The 19,490-nt window shown below is 44.7% G+C and overlaps 1 protein-coding gene across 7 annotated transcripts in view; it reads left to right on the forward strand.

Moving 5' to 3' along the window:
• TLE1 (TLE family member 1, transcriptional corepressor) overlaps window positions 1–19,053 on the forward strand; it is an 87,027-nt gene extending 67,974 nt beyond the window's left edge. For all 7 annotated transcript variants that reach the window (XM_041741115.1, XM_041741135.1, XM_041741164.1 and 4 more), the window contains exons 15-20: window positions 10,162–10,411; window positions 12,309–12,556; window positions 15,655–15,802; window positions 17,224–17,374; window positions 18,274–18,350; window positions 18,492–19,053. In XM_041741115.1, the coding sequence (XP_041597049.1) occupies window positions 10,162–10,411; window positions 12,309–12,556; window positions 15,655–15,802; window positions 17,224–17,374; window positions 18,274–18,350; window positions 18,492–18,599 (982 nt within the window). In that variant the 3' untranslated portion in view covers window positions 18,600–19,053. The remainder of the gene's footprint in view (window positions 1–10,161; window positions 10,412–12,308; window positions 12,557–15,654; window positions 15,803–17,223; window positions 17,375–18,273; window positions 18,351–18,491) is intronic.
• Window positions 19,054–19,490: the final 437 nt, after the last annotated feature.

The following is a 19,490-nucleotide window of genomic DNA, read 5'->3' on the forward strand; positions in this document are numbered from 1 at the left end:
ACATCTCCTATGACTGCCTCACCACGTGGCTGTGTGCCTCTGACCTAGCAGGTCTAGTGTGGTGACTTCTGGTACCTGGAGCAAGCCATTTTCCCTGGCTGTGTGAAAACCATTGCAGCCCTCGAGCTGAGATCTGTCTCTCCGGAACCTTTATCCATCGATCCTGGTTCTTTCCTATGCCTTGAAACCACACGGTGCACCATTAATCTGTCATCCCTGTGACAGCTCTTCAGATATTTGGAGACCACCGTCTGGCCAAAAGCTTCTCTCCTGGCAGAATGTGTCCATTGCTTCAGCCCTATCTTGTGGGATGTGATTTCAGGTTCCCACACCATCTGCTCACTAAAATCTAACAGTCACTTCCCTCTTGTCCTTTCCCACAGATTTCATGGAAACCGCTGCATAGGTATAAGGGACCCTATTAGAAGCTCACAGCCCAGGGATGGAGAGATCATATTAATCAAATAATCACAGAAATGAATGCATGATTATAATTGAGAGAAGAGCTATGACTCAGAAGGACATTATTCTATTAAAGTTTGTGACAGGCTGATTCTGTCTGAGAGGGTCAAGGAAGAAGTGTTTTCTGAGCTGCTTTAACCTCATAGGGGAGGTATAAAAGAGCATATGCAAAGGCCCCGTGGCCTTACCTTTTTTTTTTTTTTTTTAATCAAAGTGGAATAGAGCAAGATGACTCCTTTTGCCAGTATTTTGTACTTACTGTTGGTGTTAAAGTGATGTAAGATCTCAGTAGGGTTTTCCAACCAACCTGGTCAGTTTCCCTGTCTCCCTTAACCCCTATACCAGCCTCTTCTAACTTCTCTATCTTTGTTAACAGCACAGTCCTCATTCTCTGGCATCTGGGCACAAACATTAGTCTGTGATTCTTCCTTGTTTAAATCACATTTTGCTCTTCTTCTTCTTCTTCCTCTTCCTCCTCCTCTTCTTCCTCCTCCCCCTCCTCTTCTTCCTCCTCCTCCTCCTCCTCTTCTTCTTCTTCTTCTTCTTCTTGTTCTTCTTCTTCTTGTTCTTCTTCTTCTTCTTCTTCTTCTTCTTCTTCTTCTTCTTCTTCTTCTTCTTCTTCTTTTTCTTCTTCTTCTTCTTCAAGTTTTTACTTATTTATTTGAGAGAGAGAGAGTGTGTGCGCAAGCATGAACAGGAGGAGGGGCAGAGGAAGAGGGAGAAGCAGACTCCCTGCTGAGCCCAGAGTCCCATGTGGGGCTCAATTCCAGGATCCTGAGATCATGACCTGAGCCAAAAACAGATGCTTAATGACTGAACCATCCAGGTGCCCCACCAATCTTGATTGTTAAGATCCTCACTTGATTCCTACTTGCTTTTGTCACTAAGATCCTAGGTCTGTTTTCTCCCTTAAAAAGTGCTTACCTGATTAGGCTCTTTTCTTACCTAGAGATCTTTAGTAGAAGTTGCACATAAACTGGTGACAGGGCATTCCAGGCCCCTCTGGTGCTATGACCCCCACCTGCTTTTCTAGCCTCGTGTCGTGTGTTCTTTGTCTCTTGCACCTGGGCTGAAAGAAGTAACCTTCCACTCCCTGACAGCCTTTCCTCCTCTCTGGAACAATGTCCATTCTCACCAGTCTTCTTTCTGTGGGAACACTCCCTGTCCTTCAAAGACTGCTTCTGCTGCTGCCTTCATAGCACGAAGCCTTCCCTGATGGCTTGCCAAATGTGATCCCTCTCCAGGAGTACCTTGTAATGTCTGTGACACCGTGCACACTTGGAGCTTAAGTACCATGATGAGCACATGTCCTATTTCTGCCTGCTTCTTCCCTACTAAAATGGAAGCTTCCAAAGTCCCTCTGTCCCTTTGAGCACCACTACCCAGTAAGCAAATATTTGGTGCATTGAGTAGGTGGGAGATGAGGCCAGGATTGTGTAAGACCCTGTGATTCATCCCTTCCAGAGGAGATTCACATTTTGCATTGTAGACTTCAGCATTGCTGAGTTACAAGAGGTAACCTGACTGTGTTTTCAAACCCTCAAAGCAAGATTTAATTGGTATTGTTTGATCAGCTTAACTTGAACTCGCTTTTGGGTTGAGGAAATGTGTTCCCCTGAGCTTTGTAGAAATCCCTGATAAGAGAAATTCTGAAGTTGAGTTAGATCAACATCTCTTTGTTGATCTGCCCTCCCCATCCAGGGCATCATTTTGGCCCAGAAATACTGCTTTCCTCCCCGTACACAACTTGTTCTCCCTGCCTCGTGTAGTAGCACCTAGAGGTCAGTAACAGCTCAGAATAATAATGGTTTGGCTGAAGATTCCAGCTTAGTTCCAGGTTCCTTCACCCTGTGTTTTAATGCTAGACATGTCATTGAGAAATCTTACACCCACTCATTTCATGTTTAAATAAATCTTGAAAGTACCTTTTAGGAGTTGGAGCCTAAAGAGAAAAGAAAATCTTAACCACATATGGGGTAAAATTGCCTCTCAGGAAACCATGCTTTGCAGCAGTGACCAGAGGCCATCCCAGCCTCAGCCAAGGACACGTTTCTGTGGCCAGTCCCCCTCCCGCCTCCCACCCTATGTCCCAGTCCTGATCTTGCTTCTGGTTTATCTGTTGACTATGTCTAGAATCCACAGCTGGTGTATGTAGTAGATTTGAAAATTAATTCAGCCCTCTTTTCACATGTTACGATATTTGGGTGTTTTTTGATCTATGAAATGCTCAAAGTAACATGCTTGCTCTGTGCCTCATTATCACATTTGGGGTTGGTTTAATTTCTGTTTTTCTACTCTTTGATCTTTTGGGAATGTATAGCAATTTCTTGAGATTATATTGAAATGTGAGGCCCTTTCTTTTGATGTGAGTTATGTTTAGCTACCAGGTAGCTGTCCTCTCTGCACCTCCTCAGAAATTCCTTTCAGTTTATCAGATATAAGTATAGTCTGTTTGTTTCTTGTTCATATAATGCTTGTAGGCCTGTAGTAGTTGGTTCCTTCACTAGAATTTTGTAAGTGAGCTTTGAAAGGGCTGTATCTTAAACTTTCCTTCGTATTACTTTTCTTTAAAAAAAATTATTTATTTATTCATGAGAGACACACACAGAGAGGCAGAGAGACATAGGCAGAGAGAGAAGCAGGCTCCATGCTGAGAGCCCAATATGGAGTTCGATCCCAGGACTCCAGGATCACACCCTGAACTGAAGGCAGACGCTCAACCACTGAGCCACCCAGGTGTCCCTTGCCTTACTTTTCATCCAGGAATCTCTCGGTTTGAATCTTTGTCCTGCATGAGAGTCCTGCCACTGCCCAGCACATTTTTAAGTTTTGAAACTTTTAGTTGGTGGAGGAGGTAGGACCTGGAATCCAGAATCATAAATGCTAACTTCGCTAGAGAACCTCTGAGATTGTCAGCTAGACCATCACCTGTTTTTTTCTGGAGTAATTCTCTTTCTTCATGTCCATTTTAAGAAGTTCTACATTTGCCTTTACACAACATGAGAGTAGTCGTATGTTAAAATAAATAAGGAAGCAAACATGGAGTCTCCCATCTTAATGCTTTAATTTCTTACCTTGTAATATAAGTTACTACATTCATGTAGATATGCTATCTTCCAAATAAGGTAGAAATTGTACCCTGATCTGCATATTTGCTGTTTGGGAGGGTGCTGGGATGCCAAACTGGAAAAATCCTGTGTTTTATAACCGTTACAGGTTAGATATGTAGACCTTAAGAATTGTGAAAGGTTAAGCTTGTTATATTGGCAGTGAAGGAGATTTTACCATAAATAGATGAAATGTATTCCCAGGGACCTATTTTCTTTTCCTGAAATCTTAGAATAATATGGCTCTGATTTTCTTATGACCTCACATCACAATCCCGCAGCCACCATCTTCATTATACTAGTTCTTGAGGCTAAGAGTGTCCTCCACAGTCATAAATTACATTATTCTCATCTACCTTAGAGTGACCCAGGTGCCCCTGCCCTCATAGCCTCCTGGGCCAGGACTCGGTAATGAAGTGCCCTGATGACATTGACAAGAAGGTTTCTTTTGTGTATATTACATGTCTCCATCCTAATGGGCACATGTTATCCCTCTTTAGGGGATAATGTCCAAGGTAGTGCCAGTGTGAAGCTAAGCTGAAGAGTTAGAGCTCTACCTTTGGGGTGGGCCTGCCCTAGCTGCCCTGAACGTGAGTCATGGCCCGTCCACTTACTAGCTGAATGGGCCAGTGACCCTCTCCTGTACTGCTGCTTCTCTCCAAATAATAAGGGACAGTGAGCTACGTCCTGTGACACTAGAAACAGAGGTTGAATCTATATTATGCTTCATGCTTTTCTGGAAGTATCTTCTCATGCAACTTCCATTTCTACCACACCTCATCAGTCATGTTTATTGGATGTTTTGTCAGGGCATGTTGTAAATATAGAGAAATGAGGCACAAATAAGTTACATATGGCCCCCGCATCTTTTATAAATGACTAACTGAAATTCTAATCGTGTCTCTTCAATTTTTTTTTTTTTTAAGATTTTAAAAATTTATTCCTGAGACACAGGCAGAGAGAGAGGCAGAGACATAGGCAGAGAGAGAAGCAGGCTCCCTACAAGGATCCCAATGTGGGACTCGATCCCAGGACCCAGGGGCCACGCCCTGAACCGAAGGCAGGTGCTCAACCACTGAGCCACCCAGGCATCCTGACTCCTTCCTTTTTTTTTTTTTTTTTACTTTATGGTATGCTTTTCAACTGCCAGACACAGGATCGCGCTTTTTGTGTGTGGCCTGTGGTAGCTTCTGCTGCAGCTTGCTTCGAACAGGTCCTGCGTCCCTGGGCTCTGCTGACTTGGGAGAGGGCTGTGAATTTCACTTCTGTTACTGTGGTTGCTTTCACTGCCTTTTGCTTCAGTCCACATTGGCTCTCTAGGGACCGCTTTTCCCCCTCAAGAATGTTGATACTGTCTCTTAGCGACATGTGGTAGGACTGCTGGAAATCCCTTGGGGAAAGTTGGCTGGCTTAAGCCAGGTGGTTAGAGGACCCTCCACTCTTTAGCCTCTCCTCCTTGCCAAAGAGACCATTCCTGCCTCAATCTATAAGTAATTACGGTAGCGATGAGTGAGTAACCTGGGGTGTTGAGATTCACATACTGAGTGCCAGCTATGTGGTCAGCCCACCTGTCCCCGAAGAACTCTGGAGTGGGAAAACAACAAATGAGAAGTGTAAACACATGCAATGGTACACAGTGTGAGATGTGCTATGGTCAAGATTTACAAGCAGAGCCAGGACCCCAGAAAAGAATCCTCCTGCCTGGGGGGGTTGTGGCAGACTGAAGAGCAGAGCAAGTGACGTGCACTTAGGAGGGAGGCGGTGCTATTCTAGGCCAGAGGGAACAGTTTGTGCACAACTTGGAGACGTGACAGCATGCGATATTTTAGGGGACTGGCCCGTTGTTCTGCGTGGCAAGGAGTTTCAGCTCCAGGATGCTCACATGAACTGAGGCCCAGCCGCAGTAAATCGTGAGGGGCTTGTTGAGCCCCGAAGAGCACTTGAAGGCTTCTGACATGATTGGATTTTTGATACCTGTTAAGGCAGCAAGAGATTACCCATGGAGGGTGCCAAGGCCAAGGTGGCTGCACCCAGTCTCCAGAGGCCCAGGTTCTTCATCCCCGTTTACCAGATCCACCACTGCTGGTCCTGCCTGTTAACAGCAAACCAGTGACTATGTCAACACCTGTTTTCCTTTGGCCACAGAAAACAGCATCGTTTTATTAGCAGCTGTCAGTGTGCTAGGACAAAACAACCTGCGTCTCCAAAATGCATTCTTGTTTTCCAGCTTGCCGCTGTGTCCCCAAGAGGCTTCTCAGTGGGGACTCTTTCCTTCAAGTCCCTTTACCTCTGTTCTGTGCCCAATACAGGATGTGTCTTCAGCATGGAAGGAGTTTGATTTCATCCAGTTTTTACATCTGTGCTGTCCAGAGGGCTTTATTCTTTTCAGTTCTCCAACCAGATTTCGGAATTAGATCCTAATCACCAAGTGCTTGTTCAGAAAGCTGGGTTGGGGCAGGGGCTCAGTTCCCTGAGGCTTTCTTGGGTGTAGGTGGGTGGCGCTGAGAACTCATTCTTTCTGCCCCACATTCCTACCTAAACGTCCTCCTCTCCTCTTTGCCAAGGGCTGTCTCTCCACTTTTGCCCTTCAGGATCTTTGGATTTCCTGATTTTCTTTGCCTAGTCATTGCCATGTGTTTTTCTAACCCCCATCCCACACCTTCCTCCGTTTCTGCAATTCTGGCCCTCACACTTGTCCGCTGGTTGATGAAAGAGCCCTTGATTGAGCATGCCCTCACTTTTCCTCATGGGTGTTTTAATACTGATGCAGGTGTGGGGCAGCGTTCAGTGTTTTATGATTTTGCAGCTCTTTTCAGCCTACAGCAACCCCTGCAAGCCCTATACCTTATTATATTTCTGCCTTGTGTATCAGGAATGGACATGCTATAGGCTACAGGTAGTTAGGCCAGTAAGGATGACCACAGTTAGGCCAGTGAGTTGGGCATCTCCTATACATTTAACTCTAGCCCAACACCAACAGTTGGGCTCTTGACTTGGCTGTAGACCTAGTCTACTTCATCATCAGTCAGAAGCCCTCTTGACTTTTTCTTGAACCAACAAATAAATTTCAGTGTTTAACACTGAGATACACGTACAGAAAAGTGCATATAGCTAAGTGACTTCTCACCAAGAACACTGAAGAAGCCCCTCTTGTGTCTTCTCCAGTAGCCGAGGGGAGCCACCACTCTGGCTCAACATCACAGATAAATTCTGCCTGTGTTTGAAATTGCATAAATCCAATCATTCCATATGCATTCTTTGGTGGCTGGCCTCTTTCTGAATTCAGGCTTGGGAGATATTTATAAATCCTCACTATCTGTTTATAAATTCCCCTTCCTGGTTGATTTTTACTTTCCTTTCCCTAGTTTCCCCTTCAATAAGTAGAGATCTCAGTTTCCTTCTGGGACGTCTTAACGTTGACATGATAGGCCATCTATGTGGCCTTTGCTCAACGATATGCTTGTTCTTCCTGTGGGTGAGTAACTAATTCCAGACTCTCGTATGCTCCCCTGGTTTTTCCTTCCAGTTGATCCCTCTTTGAGACCCATCAGCCCTTTGTGTCATTCTGGTTTGTTCATTTGATTAGGCTCTCCAGCACAGCGGGCAGCACCAGCTTCCTGCCAGGCCCCCTGTGACTGATGTATTAACATCCATGTGGGTTTCCCTTGGGACCTAGAAATGTTCACAGCTTCTGGCAGCAGTTCACTGCATTGTGAATCAATTTTAAATTGCCTCAGTATGATGATCATAGACCTCATGTGTGGTTTAAAGAAGAAGACACCTGAGAGAGAGGTGGGTGTCTTCCAAAACTCAGTGTACAGCTCTCTGTCTACACTTTGTGCATCTGTTTTAGTCTGGAACATTCAACTCCCTTAACAAGTGGGGTTCTAATTGAAGCAAAGTAGAATTTTCTTCCCCTAAAACTCCAGAATTGCTAAAAGGGTGCCTGATGGAAAGTTTGCCAACCTGGAGGCACCCACCGTGATTTACGTCAGTGAAATGAACCTTCACTTGTGCCATCACCAGCACAGAAAGCTGTCAAGGGCAAGTTCTCTCCCGAAGTCAACCACTGTTCTAACCAGATACATTGCATTTGATCGTTTCATGGAAACACCCTGGTCCTCTCTCTACCTAGTTATTTGTTTGTCATTTTCAGTCCCAATTCACAGTGCCCGATAGCTGGGTCACATAACTTGCTACTGGACCTTAAAGAATTCTTCTAGACCATGATGGAGTTAAACTCCAGTTCTTGTGGTTCCATCTTCAAAGGCAATCCAATGCTATTTGATTCCAACTCCAAGTATCCCATAATAAATGGCATAGAGTCCGTTAACCACAATGTTCATGTATTAGAGTATCATGTGGGCTTGATATGTTACCACGGACACCAAAGGATACTATTGCATAAAACAGAGGGGATTTAATGGCTTGTTTTGATATAAAGGCTTGAAGCTATAGTAGTTTTGTATGCATATTTATTTTCTAGGACATTCTGTGGGGTTCCCATTCTGTATGCTCGATTATTCAAATTAAGAGTAATGTTCAGGATTTGGTCCAGCTAGCCATGTAATATTAGTTATGGAACCAGTCTGTCAGGAAATCACATATATCTAAGATCATATCGTTTGCTTGGGGAAAGGGAAAGTTCTTTTTCTAACCTTCATGTATTTGATATTTTGCTCTCATAGAGAGAAAACAATAACGTATATTTTCTTCCCAAGCTTAGGAAGTATGTAGGTTTTATGTGTAAGCAGGTTGGAAACCTAATATCCTATATCAGTTTTCAATTTTGTGCATGCTAGCTTATTTCACAAAATTTGAGTTAGCATTAAAATGAAAATTTGAGTTCTCTGTTAATACCCATGGTCTGTTAGATCTGTAAAAGGACTGCAAGGTGCCAATGACAAGTTCCAGAAAGGGCCCAGACTTATCCCAGAGGGTCATGGAAAGGAGAAAACTCTACGTACCTCATTTGTTATGTATGCAGACCTATAGAAAAGGCTTAATGTTGAACCTCTAGAATGCCTAGTGATGCCTAGATAAGAAGTAAGTGAAAGCAGGGATGCCTGGGTGGCTCAGTGGTCAAGTGATTGCCTTTAGCTCAAGATCCTTGGGTCCTGGGATCAAGTCCTTCTCCCTCTGCCTATGCCCCTCTTTCTGTGTCTCTCATGAATAAATAAATAAAATCTTAAAAAAAAAAAAAGAAGTAAGTGAGAGCAGTGGTCTTCAAAGTGCCATGTGCATCATTCCATCAGTTTGGATGTTGGGGGTATATCCTCCACCCTCTATCTTTTTTGTGTGCATGTTATAATGTCTATAATATACTAGCGCTTAAATCATTAGATCATGATGCATAAAATATGCTTTAAGATTTTGGGGTGGAAACAAGAATGTACTAGGATTAAGTTTGTTTGTAACAAGGGGGGGTGGGAAACAGTAGCTTAAAGTAACATAAAAGTTTATTTCTCTCTCTCATAAGAGATACTGGCTGTCAGCAGCTCAGGGCAGGTCACATCCCCTTAGTGTCACCAAGGCCTCTGCATCCTATCCATGTGTCCTATGCCCTTCCGCAATTGATTTCCATCTTCAGAGTCCCCTGTGGCTTCGAGGGGCTGGTGGAGGTCTGGTCTCCTTGACTCATAGTCCATACAGTAGGAAGGAGTAAGAAAAGAGCAGGAACCCCGATCTTACCCCCACCTTTAAAATTATTTTTCTTTTAATTAACAAACTTTATTTTTTAGAGCAGTTTTAGGTTCATAGCAAAATTGAGCCAAAGGTACAGAGAGCTTCTGTAAACCCCAGGGTTCCCTTCTTTGAAGTGATAAGCTGACTGCCACCCTCCCCTGCATGTATGTTGAGCCGTGTACATCTCCATGGTGAGAATGGGGCAAACCTGGCCACGGGGAAGCTTGGAAAATAGTAGAGAGCAGCTTTGCTGCCTTAGATAAAACTGGGGGTCATGGCCAAGGTAGATGGGGAGATGTTGAGAACACTTGAAATCGTCATAAAGCTACTTGATAGACTTTTTGTACCTTAAGTCTTTTACTGTTTTCTCTGGATTATGCAAAAGAGAGTAAATTCAAGCCTGAAACCGGTGCCTTTAGAAAACTTTTTGTGGTGTTAATGTTGAAATACACCGTTTATTGTGCAAAATTATTATGAGTTCTTAAGGGCTTCATCTGAAGCATAAGAAATAGTCATTTAAAATTACGCCAAGAAATCCTACAATTATACAAAGTACATGGAAGGAGGTATTTTATGTTAATTTGGAAGCATAGTTAGCATTTGATATGGGATCGGAAGGAACGCTCTATGGAATGGCTAGGCAACAATCGAAAGACCGGTAAATACTGAAAAAAATCTAGAGTTCAACACACCTGTCCTTTGGTGCACCCTAGACTTCCGTTGGCCTGTGCTTTCAGTTTGTTCCTTCAGTAAATACTTCAGCTCCTACTGATTTCAAGAGACTCCTGAGGAGCACCGGTCCTTCCTTGTCGTCCCTGTAGACCTGCTGAGGTAACGACTAGCTGCTCTGTGCTAAACGTTCTGTCTCCTCTCCCGTCTCTCTCCCTGGCCTCCCCCTCTCCAAAAGCGCGTACTCCTTCCACGTGACCGCAGACGGTCAGATGCAGCCTGTCCCCTTCCCCCCCGACGCCCTCATCGGACCCGGCATCCCCCGCCACGCACGCCAGATCAACACCCTGAACCACGGGGAGGTGGTGTGCGCCGTGACCATCAGCAACCCCACGAGGCACGTGTACACAGGCGGGAAGGGCTGCGTCAAGGTCTGGGACATCAGCCACCCCGGCAACAAGAGCCCCGTCTCTCAGCTCGACTGTCTGGTGAGTGAACAGGAACTGGCCTCCGGGTAATGTCTCCCTGGAGACTCAATAAGGAAATGGCTGTTTGGGCCTGGGTTTTATTCCCATTATGAGGAAATGGAAACCCTTTCTGTTTCCTGCCGTTTGTTTAGCTCCCCCACCCCTCACCCTGCAATGAAACCTTGAAGGTTTCATTTGCTGCTGTTTCAGTGGTTCAGTCTCCGCACTGATGGATTTCTTTTAAAAGATATTTTCCAGGAGTTTACAGAAGCTGTCCTTGTTTCAATGTGTATTCAAAAGGGGGTTTCCCATTTAATGGATGAAAGCACAGCGAGGCCTGGACTCTGAGCCCTGCAATCCACTCAACTTTTAATTTCCCTGAAGCCTTCGGATAAATATTGAATAGTAAACATTTGATAACGTGGCATGAAAAAGTATTCTGAACGGGGTCTGTGTTTTCAGGGAGACCTGGAAGGGCTGGCCGGGTTTTATTACTTTAACTTCAGGAAAGGTTAATGGATCACACTGCCAAGAAAATGGGGTGGCTGCAGGCAAAAGGGGAATGGGGAGAATGCTTTCCCAGAGCACCCGAATCCACCTTCTCCCCTGAGTGAGAGAATACCATTTTTGCATTTCTTGGGATCGAAGAACCTGTTGGGACAGGTCTCGATCTCTAAACCGTGACCCCAGACTTTACAGACCACATATCACGGCCCCCCTGGCCCCGATAGGGTGCCTGCCTGTGCTTTTCCATGGTCGGTGGTGCGGTTTACCCACCGCCTGCCCAGCGACTGCTGAGGATTCTGGAGACAGAGGTTTCCAGAAGAAGAACAGCAGTGTTTTAGAGATGCAAAAGCCTTTTTTTGGAGTTGTGATTGATTTACTTTTTAATCAAACAGCTTTAAAAGATCTCAATTAATGAGATTTCAACATGCTTACACATAGACCCACATTCTATAAAGTAGGGGTGTTTTGTGATACTCATCACCTTTTTTCTCTTTTTTTCTTTTTTTTTTTTTTTTTGAAATTTACGTGCTTAGAGCCTTTCTCATCTTTGGATAATAGGCCATGGTCAAAGCACAGGGAAAACTTCAGTTCTGTTTCTATTTGGTTTGAAGGTTAGCAGTTATTTCTTTCAGGGAAGGGAGGGACATTTTTTTTTTTTTTTCAAGAGGTAGGGACTGAAGCAGAGGGAGAACTTTCTGCAGGCTCCACGCCCATCATGGATCCTATGACCCTGAAATCATGATCTCAGCTGAAATCAAGGTTCCGACGCTTAACTGACCGAGCCACTCAGCACCCCTCTCACCTTCCTTAGTATGTGTTGGTTTTGATAGAGAGATGCCCTCTTTTATCAATTTCTTTGGGCTGAGAGGCTTGAATATGGCAGCAGCTGTGTTACCTCTTGAGAAAGCAGGTCTGTTAAAGTCTTAATAAGGATCCATGTGGCTAATGAAGGCACAGTGCTAATGAAGACGTCTTAAGTAAAGATTTAAGAGTATGAAAACCAGAACACAGGCAGTAGGTCTGCAGTTTCCAAGTAGTAAATAAGGGAAGGTGATGAGGTCAGAGATTTATAACCCAGCTTTGAAAAGTGGTTTCTTCACAGAGAAGTACATACACACCTACCTTGCAACCACTGATCATTTCAGTTCTTTCTACTCAGCAGGAAACTGGGTGTCAGGAATAGTTCCATCTAAGAGTTTGCACATGCCCGAGCAAGCCTCAGAGTTTTTTTATTTACTGTTTCAAAGGGGACAGTTACACCTGGATCCTGATCTTTGCTACTGAACTCTTGCTTTATTAGTGTCCACAAAATACCACTTTTCAAGTCAAAAACCAAGATAGCAGTTGGAGAGCATGGTATTGTTACTGCTTGGTCATGCATCATAGCAATTGAATTATGTTTATTTCACAGAACAGGGATAACTACATCCGTTCCTGCAAATTGCTCCCTGATGGTTGTACCCTCATAGTGGGAGGGGAAGCCAGTACTCTGTCCATCTGGGACCTGGCAGCTCCCACCCCGCGCATCAAGGCAGAGCTGACGTCCTCAGCCCCTGCCTGCTACGCCCTGGCCATCAGCCCCGACTCCAAGGTCTGCTTCTCATGCTGCAGTGACGGTAACATCGCGGTCTGGGACCTGCACAACCAGACACTGGTGAGGTGAGCAGATGTGGTTTTCTAGGGTTGGGGTTCCCTCTTTGGGTCCCTGGGCCTTCAAGCCTCCTGTCCCCTCTGCCTCTCTGGCTGCATCCAGGCTCTCAGCCCATGTTAGGAGCCTCCTTTTTGCCAGGCGTAGACCTCTAGGTATTGGGAGTGTGAAGACAAAACTTTGACACTGTTGTCTGTGGGGCTTACAGCCTTGCTGCTGTGCTTGGTGTCCCCCACACTTTACCTCCCCAACATCCCCATTCTTCAGCCACTTAGAGATGCCAGGCTTGTTCAAAAAATATTCCTGACTTCCGCCAAGTGGAGGCATACATACCATGGGATTACATGGCGGTACGGAGGGTTCTTAATACTAGATGTTTTTGGCTTTGACTAGAACCTTGTTTGTGCAAATAGAAGCCAAGTGACAGAGGATAACAGAAAATCAACAGAAGGACATTAGAGGAAGACACACACAAAACAGTTTTAAAGTATCCTTGTTTCTCAAAAACTAAATCAGCACTGTCCAAGGGTCATTCACCCCAGGAATGAGCCCAACTTCCTGGAATCTGTCCTCTTAACTGTGGTGACAGCTGTAGTCCTGCCAGTCCTGTGTCTCTTCTCAGCGCTGGCCAGCTCCTTCCCTCTGCTGGAATCAGAGTCCACACCAGAGATGTTACAGAAAAGTTTCCAAAGGGAAGCACCAGTTAAACATCCCAGGTGAAACTGGTGTGTGTTCTGGTTTATTCCCTATTTCAACTTTGCTCAGAAGTGCTCTTCATTTATGGTGCGTTTTAGGCTCATGAATTACTTAACAGGTCCCCTAATGCTTTGGGTCCATGTGCCAGAGCAAAGGGATGGACTTTAGATGCCATTATAGCAGCTTAGTCTCCGTCCAGATGTCCTCTGTAGAAATCCAGTCAGTGTCACTGAGCCAGGCTCTGTCCCTGTGTGTGGGTGACCCCATGGCCATTATTTTTCTCTTGTCACCTGCTGAGCAGCTCAGAATGTGCAGAATGGACACATGCAGCTGGAGCTGACACCCCCTTCAAACTTTTAGCCCAACAGGTGTTTGTTGTTTTTTTCTTTTCTTTTTTTTTTTTTTTAATCTCAATAAATAACACTTTCAACATTCTAATTCTAAGGCCTTTTCAAATACTAATCCGTTTAATCCTCAGAACATCTGCACTGCTATTATTTTGATTTTATAGGTAAGGAACTTGAGGTACACAGAGAGGTTAAGTCTGTTTGCCTGGCTCACACAATTGGGTGTGGGGGAGATGTGATGGGGCACAGGCATGCTGTTCTTATGTCTGTGCTCTGAACTCCTGCTCTGTGCTGGCGCCCTGCTGAATATAACAGGGTAGTGTTTTACAAATGTCTTGCTCAGTTTGGGTTGGCTGCAGGTGGCTGGTGGCTTCTCTGTATGAGAAGGTGACATGGAATCTGCTGAGCATCTCAGTATCTCCCGAGACCCAGCACGGTCTGAGCCTGTCTTCCAGGAGCCTGAGATTAGTACCGAGATTTGTGGGTGGGAGGGGTGGAGGAAAACACCCACCAGGCACCTGATGTCAGCAGAGAAAGGCATTCATGACTCCTAGAGAATGCAGAGAGGTCACTGGGTTTCTCAAGGAGAAACCAGGATGGAATAGCAGAACTTTCACAAGATGAGTCTGAGACTGCAGTTGTCCTGGGTGACCTGTGGGGAAGTCTTGGAGGAAAGGGCAGCTGGCTGGGGTACGTGTGCATGGGACACGGTGGGGAGGGTTGCATGCATGCGGGGAAGAGGACTAAGATGTATGTTCAGAATAGCTTTTAGAGGAACGATTTTTGAAGCTCTCATCTTAGAATTCACATCAAGTGGTGCTTTGTCTTGTCTTCCACACTCAATAAACTCTTTTTTCTTAAATGATTTTATTTATTTAGTCGAGAGAGAGGCAGAGACACAGACAGAGGGAGAAGCAGGCTCCCTGCGGGGAGCCCAATGTGGGACTCAATCCCAGGACCCCAGGCTCATGCCCTGAGCCGAGGGCAGATGCTCAATTGAGCCACCCAGGCGTCCCCACACTCCACTCATTAAATTCTAAGCTCAGTTTCAAAGTTTGGAGCTCTGTGAGAATAATAAGGTGAGGGGACCTAGAGGAAGGACAGACATAGAGACTCCTCTCTGGGTGTTGAAACTCCCCAGCCCCTCTAACATATCCCTCCTGGTTCCCCGTAGCGATGGGGCCTGTTCTGGTCACTTCCTTGCTGGCTTCTTCCTGCCCTGCAGAACCAGGTCCAGAATCCACAAACCACCAACCCTGCGGTGGCTCAGTGTGGCCTCTCCCTCAGCAGACCCCACCTCGGGCCTAGCAGAGCCTCTTTGCGCCACAAACCCCTGTCACTTGATTGTTTCTGGTCTTGTTTTTTTTTTTGACTGAACCACAGGAGTTCTCTCTAAGAGAACAACCTTGAGCTGACCTTCAAGGCAGGGTCCTGCGGAGGTGCCCATGGGTCAGCCTCAGCAGTTAGTGGTCTCTGCTCAGTGCCCCCCGAATCAGGAGGATGGTATGATCCTTCATCTCTGGGAGTCCAGATTTCCTAAAGCAGGGCTCTTTCTAACACAGAAAGTGAGGTTGAGTAAATATGTGAGCTCATGCTGTGTTGGCATGGAGGGCATTGCCTTGTGGACTCCCTCATGGAAAAGGGACCCTGAGCTGGTAATGTACTGATGCGGGCCGACATCTTTCTTTACAGAATACACTTGGGATTCTGTGTGTTTGTCCTTCTTTTTTTTTTTTTTCTTTTAACACTCAAACACTTTTCCAGACCCGGGAGGAATTTTACCTTCCAGACGGATTTGTAAGAAGAGCTACAAGAGCGCATTTAACTTCTCCTGTGTGATGACCTAAAATGGCATTCCATTTCTTTAGCACTTGGATCGTGAAAAAAGAAAAGGGAAAAAAATCTGCAGGTGCTGTTTCCTCCTCGGGGGAAGGTTAGTTTGATCTTGCACATCAGCAGACACTGAAGAGATGACACACACACTCCGCGTCCAAAACTAACAACACAACAGTGTTTACCTTGAGCTCTGGCAGGAAATCATTATTCAATCTCGTTTGTTTTATCAGGCAATTCCAGGGCCACACAGATGGGGCCAGCTGTATTGACATTTCTAACGATGGCACCAAGCTCTGGACGGGTGGCCTGGACAACACGGTCAGGTCCTGGGACCTACGCGAGGGGCGCCAGCTGCAGCAGCACGACTTCACCTCACAGGTGATGCGCTTTTCCCCACAGGAATCTCTGAAGTGGCCTGTGTGTGATGTCTTCCTCCCTTCATACCCCGTGGCAGTAATTATGAGGCAGACAGACTAGCCTTAAATTTGAGATACCCATTTAAAACAAACAATTAAAAAAGTCCACAGACAAACAAAGCCTCTGAAATGCTTAGCGTGGTTTCTAAAACTTTGTCAGTAAGACCTGTGAGTTTTACTTATATGTGAGTTCACTGCAGGAACTTGTTCAGCAAGGGACATACAGTTTGACCTGCTGTACATATTCCCACCATCTAGTGTGGGAGGTGAGAGGTCATTATTGGATCCACATATAAACAGAGCTTGAAAAATGTGCCGGGTTATCATGAGGAGTCAAGAAAAATCACTCTGAAAGTTAATTCATTTCCCTTGCATCGGGGAGCTTAAAAAAATGCAGCAGCATCTCAGTGGTTGCCCATTTTCTTATTCATCCCTCGGAAACTGGACTCGTGGCTGGCTAGATTTATGGAGGTTTGAAATTACAGGAAATGGCAACTTTGTGGATCATGGAGATGAGTTAGATATCGAGTATCTGAATCTAGACTTGTTCTGGGAACAACGGTGCCATTCTAGGTGTCTTCTGACGGTGGGATTGATCTTTTGATCATTACTCATGTATAGCTGTGCACAGTTCTAAATTTTGTGTCCCTGTTAATCTTGTGGGGAGTCTCTTAGAGTCTTCTCATTCTAGCCCTTTTCTCAGCATGAGTTAGGCTACTGTTTTTGGTCTGCCTTTTTAAAAAAAATAACTTCTTATGGAAAATTTCAGATATATACGAGTGGAGAGAATGTCCTAGCATATGGAAGTAAGAGAAGTATCCGATAAACCCTATTTGCTCATTACTCAGCTTTACAGCTGCAAACCCATAACTTGTCTCATGTATCATCCCTGCCCCCCAAACACTGGATTGTTTTAATGTAAATCCCAGACCTCGTGTCATTTCATCCATAAGCATTTCAGGGAGTATCTGCAAAGGACAAGCACCACGTGAAAACATACACACAGATGTCATTATTAGTAAGACTCATTTCTTGGGGTACCTGGCCAGCTTACTCAGAAGAGCATGTGGCTCTTGATCTCGGGGTCGTGAGTTTGAGCCCCACACTGGGGGTAGAGATTATTTAAATATGTAAACTTAAAAAAATACTTTTTAAAAAATAATTTCATTCCCTGTGGTGTATGTATTCCAAGTTTTCTGATTGTTTTCATAAAGGTTTGAAACCTTTATGTGTTGAGTCTCTTGTCCCATGGACTGTACTATAGACTGGAGTTTGCTGAATTACATCTCCTCTTCTTTGCTAATTTACCCCCGTTTCTTGTTGCCATTTTACTTCTCAGTTTATTGGGCAAAATCACTAGTGAGCCTGTTCTGCTTCCTACAGATCTTCTCCCTTGGATACTGCCCAACTGGGGAGTGGCTGGCCGTGGGCATGGAGAGTAGCAATGTGGAAGTTCTTCATGTAAATAAGCCTGACAAGTACCAGCTGCATCTCCATGAGAGCTGCGTGCTGTCCCTAAAATTTGCTTATTGTGGTGAGTGGAGCTGAAAGGAAACTGGAGGATGCCAGTGACCTCAATAGAAAATACTTCTAAAAAAATACAGTGGAGATCATGTCTGGAAAAAATGTTCTCTGAGCAGCTGGATGCAATAATTCTATTGTGTTAATGTCCCTCAAAGCATAGTGATGTCCGTTTCAACCCATTTTCCTAATATGAGAAAAGTCAGTAGGTAATGCTTGCAAGGTTTTGACAGATTTTTTTATTATTATTGTTATCATTATTATTATTATCATCATTATTATTTAGCGGGGGAGTCTGGGGCTGAGGTGGAACCACTCTAACGCAGGGAGAACTTACAGAAGCCTGGGGCAGGCACACTGGAAGTCACTTTGGATTGAGCAGAATAGGGAATGAGGATCACAGAAGGGGTTATTTAGCTTCCCCCACACGGTTATATGCTGCAGTGAAGAAGAGGGAAGAAGTTCATGTGGAGTCGGATATTTGTTCTTGGAGTGGACTGAGGGATGAGTGGCCATTAGTCACTGAGCACATTCTATGTGCCATATATTCGTGTCTGGCATTTTACTCAAGTTCATCATTTAATCCTTCCTAGTCCCATTTCATCATGAGGGAAGTGATGAAAAGGACAGTAGCTTCATCATCTCACTATTTGAGGACCCACTGTGTGCTGAGTGTTCCGAAGTGTATCTGGTGGCTCACAGCCCCTGCCGCTTCGATAAAACCCAAGACCACAGGTGGTTCACGGTGGAGCCCAGATTTAAAACCTGATCTCTCCCTTCACATCCCAGCCAAAGCCGTTGCACATGATAGTTCATGATTAGAAATGCTCTGAGTTTGTTTTAGTCTGGGTTGCTAATAGTATAGTAGGTATTTTAATCTTGCTAAACCCCATATTCCTTTGCTGACTCTAGGTAAATGGTTTGTGAGTACTGGCAAGGACAACCTCCTCAATGCTTGGCGGACCCCCTACGGAGCTAGTATATTCCAGGTGGGTCAGTGCCCCTTCCAGGAATGGCAGTTTGATGAGGGGATTCTCCATGACTCCTGAAGTGAAGGTGCCTGGGGGAGGAGCAGGGCCTCTGAGCATCGCCATTCACAGAAAACCTTTGCCCCTTGTTTTCTCTTCCAGTCCAAAGAGTCCTCATCTGTGCTTAGCTGTGACATCTCAGTGGATGATAAGTACATAGTCACTGGCTCAGGAGACAAGAAGGCTACAGTCTACGAAGTCATCTACTGAAAACATGGGTTTAACGTTTATAGTTGAATCGGGCCAAAATGTTTTGAATTTGTAGAAATAGAAAAGTTGTAACTTTAAAAGGAAAAAAAAGAAAACCTATTTCCAAACCTTGACACAAAACTATTTTGAGTCTACAAAGAGGAGGCAACGAGTCCCATCAACTGAAGGTCACCGATCTACCTAGACCAAACGGACACCGAGGCAGAGTGGACAGAGGGGCCAAGGGCTGTAGGCAGAGCCTGTTCTTTCCTTTCTGTGTGATCTGCCTAGATTACCTTTCTGTTCCTTGCAGTTCCCCTCACGTTCTGTGCTTGGTAGAACAGTGGTGTCTCCAATGAACTTGTTTCCTGGTTTTGCATCTTGTGAAATGTTTTTTTGTATTTTTGTTGAAGGTTAAACATTTGTATAAATTGTAAATATATTTGGTTTATTACAGTAAAGGCTTTAGTACCAATAAGTGGTTTTCCCTTTCCTTCTTTTCTGTTTCTATCAAAGCTTTGGGATCATTACTGTAGATTTTATCAGCAAAGTCCACACATTTGCAGAGGATGTTTAAAAATGCACTTTTGAATTTGCCAATATATTTCGCCATGGGCTCGCACTGCCCTGGCACCTGATCAACACTTCTGAGTTCCTGGGAACTCAAGACTAAAAATAGTCAGTCCTTGAAGGTTTGCTAGTGACACTTTTATTTGGGAAGCTAAAATAACTTCATCAGGATTCATGTTTCCTTTTTTAAGATACACTTGTGATTGGAAGTCACAAATTAAAACTCTGCTTTTTCCTGGTGATTCATAGGGAGACAGAATATTCTCTAGGAAAGGCCATCTTCAAATCTTTCTTGGCACATCTCGAGACATGTGGGGTGACTTGTGTCTAGTGTTATGATCA

Source organism: Vulpes lagopus, chromosome 2, assembly GCF_018345385.1.
Source record: "Vulpes lagopus strain Blue_001 chromosome 2, ASM1834538v1, whole genome shotgun sequence".
Classification (NCBI taxonomy): domain Eukaryota; kingdom Metazoa; phylum Chordata; class Mammalia; order Carnivora; family Canidae; genus Vulpes; species Vulpes lagopus.